We start from the raw sequence: 13,448 nt of genomic DNA, 5'->3' as shown, positions 1-13,448 counted from the left end.
AAGGAAGGTTACAACGTATATGGAATCGAAAGTGTTAAAATTTAGGGGGTAGGAATGAGGTTCTAATACAAACTTCTAAATGCACGCTGTAGCTTCATTGTTGTGTCCTTAAGCTGTTGAATGAGGAAGTTGGCCAAGGGACCATAGTGTATGTATTGCTGTTCTTTATGTTGCTGGTCAGTAACTAACTGAATGACCTGTTACTGACTGCAAGTCTTTCAGTGAATGTGGGTTGTCCTGGCGTAGATGTGCTTGACAATTGTAGTGCAGCTTTTGCTTAAATGTCTGTTTTCATTTGCTAAAGGCTGTTTAAAGAAACTGCAAAAAGATCTGATTCTCCTCTCACTTACTCTAGAGTAAGTAAAGAGTAACTTCATTGAAGCCAATGAAGTTAGACTGGTACCAGCCAAACGTAAGCAAGAAGAGAATCAGGCCCTCTGTCTCAAACGGAATTGAATTTCTGTAATGTATCATTTTATTTTTCTTTCTCTTTCTTAAGATGACCTTGAATGATGCCATGAGGAGCAAGGCAAGGCTGTCAATTACAGGAAGTACTGGAGAAAATGGACGTGTTATGACTCCAGAATTTCCAAAAGCAGTGCATGCAGTACCTTACGTGAGTCCTGGCATGGGAATGAATGTCAGTGTGACTGATCTCTCGTGATTGATAAGAACCTTTTGAGTGCCTTACACAATGGTTTCCTTGTGCGTTTATTGTCAAAGTGATGAGAGGCATCCAGTATCTTGAAGACTTTTCTTTCAGCCAAGAATTCTTGTATTTGTGGAGTTCATCTTGGATTGTAATGAATGCTTGGTTCAAAACACAACACCATTTTCTACACAAGTTCAAGATGAAGCTTGACTGACATGCACAGCTAACATGGAAGTACTGTAATCTAACTGAAGTCGTTGTACAGGCAACACACCAGTTTCTGCAGCCACTGTTGTTAGTCCCTTGGTTCATATTGACTTAAGCACACTTGACATCAATTGCATCAAGATGTGACATGTTTTATAAGAAAAAAAAATATAAAATAAAAAAAAATATTTTTAGGTATTTTCACAAACAAAAACTGGCTTTTAAATAAATTTGCTTCCATAATGGTTGGATATGACAAAAGAAAAAAATAAGAAAAAAAAGAAAAAATCTAGACTGCGGGGAAGTGGAATATGAAAATAAGGCTTAAGGCATCAGTTCCGTATTTTTCAAAGCCAAATATGTAATGTTGAGAAGAGAAAAAAATAATGATTAAAAGGTTCAAATCTTGTAATTTAATATTGTTATTAAAACTTTGCTGTATATCCTATTCTTTAACATTTGGTGTTAATATAAAATTTACTTGGCAATGCTTGACATTTGAAATAAACTTTTTTCTATGGTTTTATTTGCAAGTGTTCCATTAATTTTACTAGCTACAGCTGGGTTATAAAGAGTCTGAAATCTAAAAGGACACTGTCAAGGTTGGGTCAACATTTCAGTTTTTGGCAGTGTCGCCAAAACATTCCAGCTCACTCAAATCTGTTCAGTAGTTTTTCTGCAGGTGAGCCCAAGCTGTGATGCTCAGATATGCTTGTTGAACTCTGAAGATCAAGGTTGTTCTGGGTTGGAGCGGTACTTGATACTGTCACATGAGGAGTCAGATGGGTGCTGTTTTAGAGCTCCTCTTAACTCTGACAATGCAGAGACTTAATGATCCAAAGATTTGGTTGATACCTATCTCTACTTTTGTACAATTGAGTTCATAAATGTGTACAGAGAGAGAAGAGTATTGATAAAAGCTGATAAATGGCAAGCAGTAAAACAGTGTTAAGTGTTTTTTTGAAAGAATGAAAAAAAAAAGAGTTATAAAATTGTTTCTTTAAGGAAGCAGTTTTCAAACTGTTAAAAGGTAATTCTAAGCAGTAGCTAGTGAAGCTTTTGTGAAAAGAAAAGCCCAAAACCTTGGCAATGTCTTTTTGAATTAAGATTGATAACTCGAATTAGATGCAAGTCTGTACTGATGGAAACTTTCCTGAATCTTAATCATTATGAATATTCTTTGCTAGCTGAAGTTACCATACTTTTTAATTGTGTGTATTTAAAAACAATAACTACTTAAAAAGCAAAAAGGAATCCTAGGAGGGGTGCAATAATCTTAATTTAAATGCTAATGCAAATCAAAGTAACATCGTGTTTCTCTAGCTTTCCCTGTGGATACAATTCTGTACATTTGGTTGAAAAGCTTACATTTTTCTGCATTGTGGATACATTGCCTCATGCAGTATCGGTAAACCGCTTTTATTTTGGAATTAAATAAAATTTAAAATATGACTTGCAGTTTTAGTTGGAATCCATTTCTTAGACTCAAGTATAATGTTTGCTGAGCATTGGAGAAGGCAGGGCATTTATCAAGAACTTGAAGTCCCTTCTTGTGGTACAAACTCTGAGCCTGTTTCTGCGAGCATGTGAACACAGTGTATACTCTTAGTGTGGTCAGCAAAAGGGGTGTATACAGTGTTTTCCATGTCTGTCTTACCAATACTTCCCCCTAATTAAACTAAAGCATTTCTTGACGCCTCTGTAATTCATGTAATTCTGTAATTCTGTGCATTACTCCTCATCAGGAATGTTGGGGAATGCATTTGGATTTTTAATGTTCAATGCTAGAATGACCAAACTAAAATAATATTCATAAGGTAATATCAATTTTTTTAAAAAGTAGAAATGCATTACTGTATACAGTGGAAAGCTATTTATTGTACCTCTGGGCTTATTCCTCTGAAAATTATAGCATAAAAAATTTTTTTGTCAAGCCTGAACTGATGTATATAACTGAAATAATGTAAAGTTATATTTTCATGTTTTTATACTTAACAACATGATGGGAATACATAATGTATGAGTATTTCAATTCAGATAATATTGATTGGGTAATACACATCTCAGTTAAAAGCAGTAATAATAGTTTAATATCCATGTTAACAGTACATCAGTATATTGCTATATAAAGTATGTCTGTGTGCATTTAAGTGAAAAGTAGTCAAGAGTGATGAAAGCTGTCCAAGGGTTTTTTATTCCTTTTTTTATGAAAACTGTTATGGAGCAACCAAAATGTTTATGAACTCAAACTTGTGTAAATTTCAAAATGTCCTTTTACTGTAGCTTTTTGTTTACAGTACAGTATCTTATTTTCTGCTTTGTTAAATGAGTAACAGTACAAAGCTGGACATACACTTTCTAAGACATTAACTTTCTCGTTTTTTCATGTATACTTATATGACAGAAAATGCTTCTGATTTTATTTTTCAATCTAACACATGGCTTTTCTGGAGTGTTGTATAAACTTCAATCATACATAAAAAATCTTCTCAAAAAAGGTAAAAGACCTTTAATGTCTGCTTAGTATTATTGAAATCTGGTTTCTTATTTATTATAAATGTATTTTTCTAAGATTGTACATAGAGCAAACCTGTTTGTCCCCACAGACATGAAATTTCCTTGAAGAGTTTATGAAGTTTCTTCTTTTCTTGAATGAAGTTTCAATGAAGAGTATAAATCTCCTCCCAGATCATCTTGTCATTCAAGGATAGATTTACTGTAGTTTTCATCATCAAATGAAGTAATGAAACTTCAACAAAGTTGGAAAAGATTCCAACAGTATAATTGTATCTCTGGACTGTAACCTTCCTGATCTTAGTTACAATGTCAGTGTGATAGGTTCATAAAGATAGGAGGCTAAGTATCTATACAGTAACGCTACCTAAAAATTTTGAGTTTAAACCAGTACATTTTTAATTGAACAGATTGTTGATGTGTCCAAAGCAGAGAAAGAACCTGAGAAATGGCAAGTACTTCAGGGGTCACTAAAAGAGATCTAGTACAGCAGAGAGTTTACTGTAATAGCAAACAGAGTGTGAAGAGGCTCAAAATGTGAAGGGTTCAACATTTTCATGTAAACATATATTGCACCTGTTAACAGAGTGTGTTTCTGTGGTGTCAGCCTCCTCTTTGGCTGACTGATGTAGACAACATCTTTACATGAAACCTGGCACAAATAATTGTATTTTAAATTCAAATAGATAGTTTCAGCTATCCTTTGGTGCAGTTAGTATAGAATATGGTGGTCACCAGCAAAATAGAATCAGCAGCAACTGTTCCGCGTGATATTCCTGGAGGCTACTCAGATCTGTTTTCACAGCATCAAAGCTTATTATTTATTAAATCTTTTCATTTAAGCTGTCAAGGAATTGCAAAAATTTGCTGTGAGAGATCCATCAGGTCTAAATTATCTTAGAAATTTATATTAAGCACTTAGAAAGAAATTAAGCAAGTGACTTAGCTGTGGACTTAATTTGGAACATTTTCCCTCGCATCAATTTCTGTAGGTAGTAGAGAACACTATATGCCAGTGTGAGACATAACAGAGAATTAAAAAAAATATATTTTTTTTTGTAAACAAGTGGCAAAAAATCGAACAAAATAAGATAAAATACAAAAAATCTGAGAATTATAGCACTAACTGCCCTGCAGCTTTCATGTGTCATGAGGCCAGTCCCTTATCTTATTGTTAGGGCGTATTACATGATGTTTTTTCTTTCTTTTTCTCTTGCCCCACTACATGCAGTTAGTTCCAGTGCATACTTTCTTAGCTTGGTAGGCTGATAGGAAATTTAATTACCATATATAATACTTGCTATAACTGATTTGGCAGTTATTAAAAATGTTTATTATAGGTCATGTCATCAGTCTCTGTATTACAGCAGCAGTAATGATAAAGATAGGAAAGGTTATCTAAGCCAAACCCTTTATCCAAGTGGCATCCACTGAACTAGTTCTTCTGTCAGTCTCCTTTATACATCTCTTACTGCTATTGAAAATTTAGCTACCTCGGTAAACAGCTCAGTGCTTTACTTACCTCAGTGATGAGAAAATTCTTTATACATAGAAGAAAAGCACGTAATTTCATGAAGTTGTCCAGTGAATGACTTTGTAACATTTGCCCAAAGTTCTTCCTCCCTTTACATTTGTAAGTCCCACTCAACAAGAGAGGACCATTACTACATGCTGGGCATAGAGAAAAAGTTTACATGTAATTTGTCATAATTTTTAACAAATGCTAAATTTTCGAGGCTGACTCATCTGTGTTAAATAAAGCATTTAATCCTACTAGTCTTCCAACTGCAGAATGAGATTTAAAATACAAGTTTAAATTAAAATGAGTTTTATTTATTTGCTTTAAATATCCCAAACCTGGTTTTGAAAATGTATCTTATTATACAGTAGAAAAGGGCTACTTAACTAGTGCCTAGACCATCCCCTTGGAATTTTCTTCAGCTAGTTCCTATCTGGAGGTGTGGGAACCAGAAATAAAGGGGTTCCAGTGGATCCCATGAGCTGTGCAGGACCATGCTGCTTCCTTTACATCTTTCCATGCACATAAGGCAAGCAGGTGGGAAAAGCTGAAATAGGACTTAGAGAGGTAGTTTTATGCCATTCTTCTGTCCCCCCTCAATCCTTTCATGTGAAGGTATCTTCAAAAGAGGTTCTGGAGAGAATTTATACCTGTTTTCTAAGGATAGAAAATAACAAATAGATTTTTTTTCTAAAAGCTCATTGTTTGTGCTGTTTTGAAATGAAAATGTCATGTTTCAGTTTATGGTAAATAGATCTTAAAATTGGGGAATAAAAATCTCTTTCAGAGCCTTTACTATTAGTAATCATAGAATCACAGAAGACAGTGGGTTGGAAGGACCTTAAAGATCACCTTAAAATTCCAACCCCCCTGCTGTGGGCAGGAACACCTTCCCCTAGGCCAGGTATCAAGCTTCTTAGAAGGAGACAGTCCAGAGCACTTCTGGCATGGTAATGCTTTACTGAAGCATCAAGAGCATCTTGTTAAAAATGTACTGGAGGCTATTATATAACAACTTTTAACCTAATTTTCAAGTTCTGTTATTACTGCCTACCCTTCAGCACCATATTCTGTGAGTTTAGAGAAAAATGTAATTAGAGAGGTCAAGCTATAGTTCTTTCAATTAGAGAGGTCAAGCTATGGTATGCTTTACAAATAACGTAGTATTTTTCAGTGGTTGCTTTCCTTACAAGTTTCACTATGAAAGGCAAAGACATTTTGGGTTACCTCATACTCATAAATAGCAGAATATCCACTGAAATTTTTTTTTCCTGGTTTTGAGTAAGAAGATTTTTTTTATTCTGTCGAAATGACCGAAAATACAATACAAACAACATTATTTTTACTTAGGTATTTGCCTTTGTGTTTCTTACTGTTGTTTTTAATAATTCCACACAATTGTTAGATGAATATTTTCATAAATTTGGAACTTAGTGTCTTGGCAGCTTATCCAGGTTACCTGTAGGTGGAATTCTTAATTCAGCTTCAGCTACTTTGTATGAATAGATAGGCAGAAATACTAATGTATGAAAATTAAGATTGTGGGTGTTCCAGTGTATATGTATACATATCCCTACACGGTGCAATAGTAAAACTAGTGCTGATTTTGATAAGGCCATAGTCAAGAGCGATGATAACCACAGCAATAATTCATATTAGGGCCAGTAACAACAGGAAGATTCATAAGCAAGTGCCTTATCATCTCTTTTGAATAAATATGGAATTTTGCATTTCCATAGAGCAATATGAGTCCCCATGGGACTCAATCAACAGTGAATCCTATAACTTCAAAATCTGGGGTAACTCCTATGACCCATCTCACTGATGGGATTAAGTTCTACAGAACTCCTGTGGGATAAACAGGCTCTCCCACACTATTTTCGGCCTACACAGAAAGGTCAAACGAAAGCTATTGCATGTGTCATTGCCTCTCACTCCCGCAGCAAGCTTGATGGGTTTATGTATATGCATGTATATGCTTAGTTTCTCAAACTGCAGTCTTTGCTATTTAAAAATCCAAATGGTGGACCCAAGTGGCTCAGGTTTAGTTAAATCTAACATTACATGGATTACTTGATTTTCTAAACCAAAACTACTGTAAGACTTAATGCCTCGAAAACAAAATGCCGGGCATTGACAGAGCTGGATACTATGCTACCTACTTTGAACATTGTGCAATAAAATATACTGCTATGGTGCTGTGGCAGAATTCTGTCCACATTTTATATTGTTTTGTTGGGAGTTTTTTTTCTTTTTTACTTGCATAGACAAATGAGTAGTATAAGCTGTAGGAAATAACTCTCAAGGTGTAGGCTCGACAGACGATTTATGGACAATTTCTTTTGATTGGTTTTATCTGTGGCATTACCACGTTTTAAATCTGCACCTTCTGAATATATTAGAAAAATGTGATAAACTGTTTTTATGAAGCCATTATTCTTAGTGAGAGCAGGATTCTGCTTGACGTGTTTTCTTTATCCTGATGGTTATACATGCCTAAGGTACTTGTTTATTCTAGGAGACTTAAAAATATGTAAGTTTTTTTTTAATCATTACAGATCCAAAATCATACTGGGACGTGTTCATCAGTTCTGCTTAGTCCACCTTATAAGCTGCTTTCTATAGGAGATCTTTGTCCTTTTATGCTTGTACTTTACTTTTTGATCTTTTGTCATTGGAGATATTTTAGCACATTAAGGAAAAAAATAACGTTGCATACCCTGCTTGCTGATGTAAGATGCTACTTCAAAGTGATTCAGCTGATAAGTATGTCCCGTGACTCACACCTCTTAAAGAATCTTTCTCAAACAGCAGGGACAAAGACTGCTCTGAGGAGGCCAAAGTAATTAATATGTTTTGGTCAGATCTTGCCTCGCTAGAGTCCAGGGAATCTGGGGTGTCAGGACCAAGCCTGAACCTCCCACCTGCCTGTGTGCAGTCATGCACTGATGTCCCCAGGCATCACCACACCTGGCAGTCATGCTAGCAAAACAGAATTGTTAGCATGGTCAAGATGCAAAATCAATTTCTCTGCTCTCAACATGATGCCAGAGTGGAGAGGAGAGAGCTCTCCCCCTCCTTTCCATATCTGAAAGGCTTTTTTCCTTCCCTGAACTACAGCCATCCATATTCAGCAAATTCAGGATGTAATTTTAGAAAAAAAAATTGCTTTAATATAAAATAATCATGTGGATTTTAGCATAGAGGAAACTTGGCATTTACCCTCAAGAGAAATAAGCCCAGCCATCTTGGCTGGCTGAACAATTCCATGGAGATTTTTCTCACAGGGAAAAAAAGTCATTGCTTTATGAATTATGACATCATATATTGCCATAAAACGTGGGCTTCCCAATAGACAGGATCATGAGATTGTTTTGGTGGGGTTTTTTTTGTTTGTTTGGGTTTTTTGGGTTTAGGTTTTGGTTTGGTTTTTTGTGAGATGCTAGCTAAGATTATATTACATGGACAGCCTTTCTTATGCATGTTGTAATAGACTGTGTAAACATGGGTTTGCCAAGTGGTTTTTCTGTGGTGTCATACTGTATATATATGTGTGTGTGTATGTATATATATGCACACATACAAATAGTATAATTAAAGGGGTTTTTTATGTTTTTAAAGGGTATCCTTTCATTACTTACACAAACCTAAGTTAGGAGCAAAATAAATTATTGAAGTGTGAAGCAAAATTGCTCAATGTGACAATATAAGCTGATCTATACTACATTTTTTTCCCTCTTTTTTTTAAGTATCTGCAGAAAAAAACACCCAGTGTCTTCCTTGAAGGAATAGGCAATAAAAGAGTTGGTAAGAGAATGCAAACCAAGCCTCCTTGGGACTATAGGATGGGATTTTTAAGCCATGACTTAAAACTACAATGCTGAGTTAGAACTTTAGTTCTAATTTAAGTTAAAAAAATAGAAGAGGTTCACTAGATTTTTGTGGTGTAGTTGGATCAGGAATGTGTCATAATGAATGCAGACACTGGATGTAGCCTTTGGCATTTAAAACTTAAGACCTACCCAGCTTCCAAGTATTCTCTATTTTAGGCTACTTTGTGAAATTTTTACAGACAGACCTAGTGCTTAGCTAAATCTAGATCCCATTCTTGCTACCGGCATCAATTCAAATTTTGGGGTACCTAATATATAAGACTTCATGCAATAGCAGAGTAGAAAAATACAAGGAATTTTTGCTAGAGGATTTAGGTGAGATTTTGTTTGGTTTTGTTTTTCTGAAAAAAAATCTATTTGCTTGTTTTCCTTTCATTACAGCTTTTGTAAAACAAAACAAAACAACAAAAAAAAAAAAAGAGAAAAAGAAAGAGGAAGAAACTTCGTTTTCTCTATAACTGCCCTCTGCTATTACATGCTCTGATGACATTAGTTGGCAACCTGAATACCTTGGAAAATATTCTCATGTTCATGCAGATAGATGGTAGAACTGCCCAATGCAGTAATAGTTGTCTTCTGTCTGACTTAATTTCATTATGGATGTTATTGTTCACTTGTTTTGTACAGTTTTGGTGCAGCCACAGATAGAGATCTGTAGATTAAAAAAAAGTAAATACATACTTACTATTCTTAAAAGAGTAGTGTTGAATGACAGAGCACTCCTGAAGACTGCAGAAAGATGTTTGAGAAAACAAAACAAAAATTTTTTTAAAAAACTGACTTGCCTCTGAGCATCCCTTAATGAGGGAGAGAACTAAGTGGCTTCTGTGTCCTGCAACTATATTCCCATGAGTAGAAAATCCTATTCTAAAGGTCAAGAGTGTACAGAGGCGTTTTTGCAGAATCAAGTCTAAGGGACTGAATTCTATTTAAAGATGTCAGGATTGGTATTGAGAATGCAATGAAATGCACAAAGGATTTTTTAAAGTAACTGTCAGGATTTTTTGTCCTTTCAGTTGCATCTTCAAACCTAGCACTGTCAGGGTTTTTTTTCTGGATCAGTACAAAATGCACATGAGTTAAGGCACCGTGTCCTCCTCCTGCAGAATTCCATCACCATTACATACCATTTGTGATTTCTAGTATGAACAGATCATCTACAGTAGATGCCCTCATCGAAGGCTGCACCTTGAAGGGCTTAACTTGTGTTTTATGTCAGATTCTGTAGAATTAATCATATACATAAGTCCTATCATCAAAGTGCCTGAAAAAGAGTTGGTGTTGATAATAGACTGAGTGATGGACTATGACACTTCTCATTGCAAAGAAGTGTCACCAAATCATGTGGAGTCCTTTCCCTGCCTGGTCACTGGAAATAGTATTCTGTTACTACTTTATTTTAATGTGACTTTTCATCCATTATTGTCTTTCTGTCTGAACATTCCTTCATGCTGTTTTTCTCCCTCTTAGGAACAAAATGGTGATGAATAGGATACCCTAGGTGTATTTCTGAAACCCTCTGCAGATACTGTCATTTTTATTTATAGGTGTTTGGCTGTTTCTCATCTCAATTCCTCCGAGATCTTTATGACTGATAATATTTAAATCGACCAGATTTTGTATATATGTCTTTTTGTTGGAAGCCTGTTTTTTAACCTTCTAGCGTTTCCTCAGTGATCATTAACTACTGATTTAATAATGCCATTCAGGTACAACATTTAATTTATATAAAACCTTGAGGCATATTACAGTGGTTTACAAATAATTTATTGTTTATGGTACTCTAAAGTGAAGATTTAAGCATGCGAGTTAGGATGATGAGGATGATAAATGAAGAAATGTATAGGAAAAATAAAGTGTGAGACATGGCAGGCCAGTTGTGTTGATGTAAACATTTATTCTGCTTTGTTTTTAACACTAAGGCTTTAAAATCTGATTCTAATTTGTCTTAATGAAAAATGGAGTAAGGTATAGAAAAACATTCACGTATTGTGACTTCCATCTGGAGATCCTTATTCCAACTAAATGAGTTTTGATTCTAATTGTGATAACTGGGGAAAAAAAACCTTTTCCTCTGAGCATCTTATGGTACTGATTTTATTTAGCATAGCATTGCTGCTGCTTGGAATATTTCCTTCATTTCTTTTTGGAAGCTCATCCTTCAGAGACACGTGCAGCTGCAGACATAAAATGCTTATTTTGCAAGTGCCTGGAACTTGCTGAGTCATTCTGTCTTTGCCAAATAAGAATTTTTTATGTTTTTACTCTGAACTTGAGGAGCTTCTGATAACATTTGAGTTCTGAAATCAAGCTATAATACCTAGACGCATGAAATTTACCTCTTAAGTTAGTTTCTTGACATGACTTAGCTTGGAAGCTTCTATGTTGTCTGCAATATGGATTGCTCTTTGTGTTGTTTTACATGTTAGTGATTGTTATAAATGATAGTAGGAGCCACAAAATTTAAACTTTCAGTGTTAAAAAAACTTTCCAGTTCCATTTGTCTGTGTGTTCATGTTCAATCAGCCATGTGACATGTCTTATTTCAGATACATTAAATTGTAGTCAGGCCTGTAATTTCCATGCTTATTTGGAGACTTTATTGAATAAATTATGTAGCATTCACTAAACATGGAGTTAATCTTTCTGTTGTTCCTTCAAGTTGATTCAGACTTGAAACCTGCTTTAATCATGGTATTCTTTAGAGGAGTTGTTGATAAAAAATATGGATAATGTACTGCCATTCCTCTTGGATGGCAGCCATTTAGCTGACTTTCTAACCTAAATGTCACTTCGAGAAAAATAAGCTGGCATAAGCAAAAAGGTGTTTTATAAGCTCAAAAACCTGTGTGTTCTACTGCTTCATAATCTGCATCACATTCACCTTAAAACTACTTCTAACCTGGTCTCTAATAAAATAATAATCATTTTATTAGGAAGAATAATTTCTAGCTATGGGTGACAGTATGTAGAGCTGCAGAAGAGGCCTTTTGTTCTCTACTTAAAATGCCTGCATTCACAGTTTGGATGAAAATGTACTTTTGCACAAGTAAGCACAACTAAGTATGTAACAGTGCAGGGCTGGTTGACTGCCACTTTTTATATAACGGACCTCAATGAAAACAAGTCCTTTTTGAGGCAGAAAATGTCCTGGCACAGAGTTCAAGAGATTTCCTGCTTCCAGACACCAGATTTAAAGGCAGAGTGATCCGTGTATGAAATAATAGATTATAAAAACAGTACAGGGACTGGGAGCGGTCCATTACTTTTCCCAAAGTGTAAGCACTCCTGTGTAGGGCTGATAACAGTTACCCATTAGAAATTGTAGCTTTTCCTGTACCCTCCAGTCTATCCATTTCTCCATTTCACTCTTTTTCATTAAAAAAAAAAAAAAAAAAAAAAAAGACAATCAATCAATTTTCTTGTGCTGGAAAAACATAATAAAAAAAATACCACCATCTCACTTCAGTCATCAGACATGGCCTATAATAGCAGGTCAGGTTGGTGAAAGCATTCTGCATAGTTTCTACTATGAATGGTCCTTTTTTTTTTTTTTTTGAATGTTTGATGTGCCTAGTATTAAATGGAGAAAATCTCTTACAGGCCATTTATCAGATTTTTACTCCACATGCCTTTGTCAATTAAGATTTCCCTGGTGATTTCCAAGTCTCATCAAAAGGTTTTTACAAAGGAAAATTTTAAACTGGCATAAAGATGTTTAAGATATCCTACTTACAGGACTATCTATGCCACTAATGACTCGCAGCATACCCCAAATAGCAGTCTCCTGGGACAGCTGCAGAGTTTATTTTTCACAGTCACTGTGAAACGAGACAGGAGGAGACAGAAGAAAAAGGCTTCAAATGCACAAAGGCTAAAATGTGTCTAGGATACAAAAATGCTATCCTAGAAAAAAAAAAAACAAAACAAAACAAAAAAACCCCCACAGACTAGCATTAAAACACCTTAAACTAATGGGGCACTTCCAGGACCATTGGATCACTGTTCGGTGATGATTGCTGTGCAAAGATTTCTGTAATGAAAGCTCTGAGAATATTGGCTTGTAGAAAGTGACCTTGTACTGGATGATGGTGAGTTGATTCAGTATAAATTTAGGGTAAGAATAACCAAAAGAATCCTTATAGTTAAGAGTCCCTCTTTCAAACTGTCACAGCAAGGCTGGCTCTATACTCATACATAACCAGCAGTGCCTGGCGTGTTCCCAAGCACCAGACTCATCATCTATCCCATTAAGCTGCTACAGCCATCCCTGGTGTACTGTTGGCTGATGCCAACCAAGGTAGTTCCCAGGAAGTTCCCAGGGACAGTTTAGGGATGTCCCAGCGATGATTCCCAGTGTTTGGCATTTAGTAAGTTGTCACAACATTTTGGTGTCCAGGAAAGTTCCCTGTCATAAGCGGGGAATATTGCGTGCTCATTAGCTCAAGTACACAGGAATATTTGGGGGCATTTTGTTACAGTGTGGATGTCACCTGTGGGAACTAATTAGAGTTTCAGGAGTGAAGTCTTGAATTTGGAGGAGTTCCCAAGATGTCCTTGGGTAAAGAAGTTATAGCTGGCAGAGATTTTTATTAAAAGTCTTTGCTTCAGTCCCCACTGCTGGAATACTCTAGGAGAGACATCTGAAGTTAGTGAAGAGATT

The 13,448-nt window shown here is 35.6% G+C and overlaps 1 protein-coding gene across 5 annotated transcripts in view; it reads left to right on the top strand.

Annotated features, from left to right (window-relative positions):
• GRIA2 (glutamate ionotropic receptor AMPA type subunit 2) overlaps positions 1–3,366 on the top strand; it is an 87,461-nt gene extending 84,095 nt beyond the window's left edge. For 3 of the 5 annotated variants that reach the window (XM_066186074.1, XM_066186076.1, XM_066186073.1), the window contains one exon: positions 500–3,366. In XM_066186074.1, coding sequence (XP_066042171.1) covers positions 500–664 — 165 coding nt within the window. In that variant the 3' untranslated portion in view covers positions 665–3,366. Of the gene's footprint in view, positions 49–499 lie in introns of all 5 variants that reach the window. The other 2 variants (XM_066186070.1, XM_066186069.1) reach the window with 1 other exon arrangement.
• The last annotated feature ends 10,082 nt before the right edge of the window (positions 3,367–13,448 follow it).

The sequence above is a fragment of the Chamaea fasciata genome, unplaced genomic scaffold, assembly GCF_029207755.1.
Source record: "Chamaea fasciata isolate MVZ Bird 193981 ecotype frontalis unplaced genomic scaffold, bChaFas1.0.hap1 SCAF_6, whole genome shotgun sequence".
Taxonomy (NCBI): Eukaryota; Metazoa; Chordata; class Aves; order Passeriformes; family Sylviidae; genus Chamaea; species Chamaea fasciata.
This window is presented reverse-complemented; position numbering and strand designations above follow the sequence as displayed.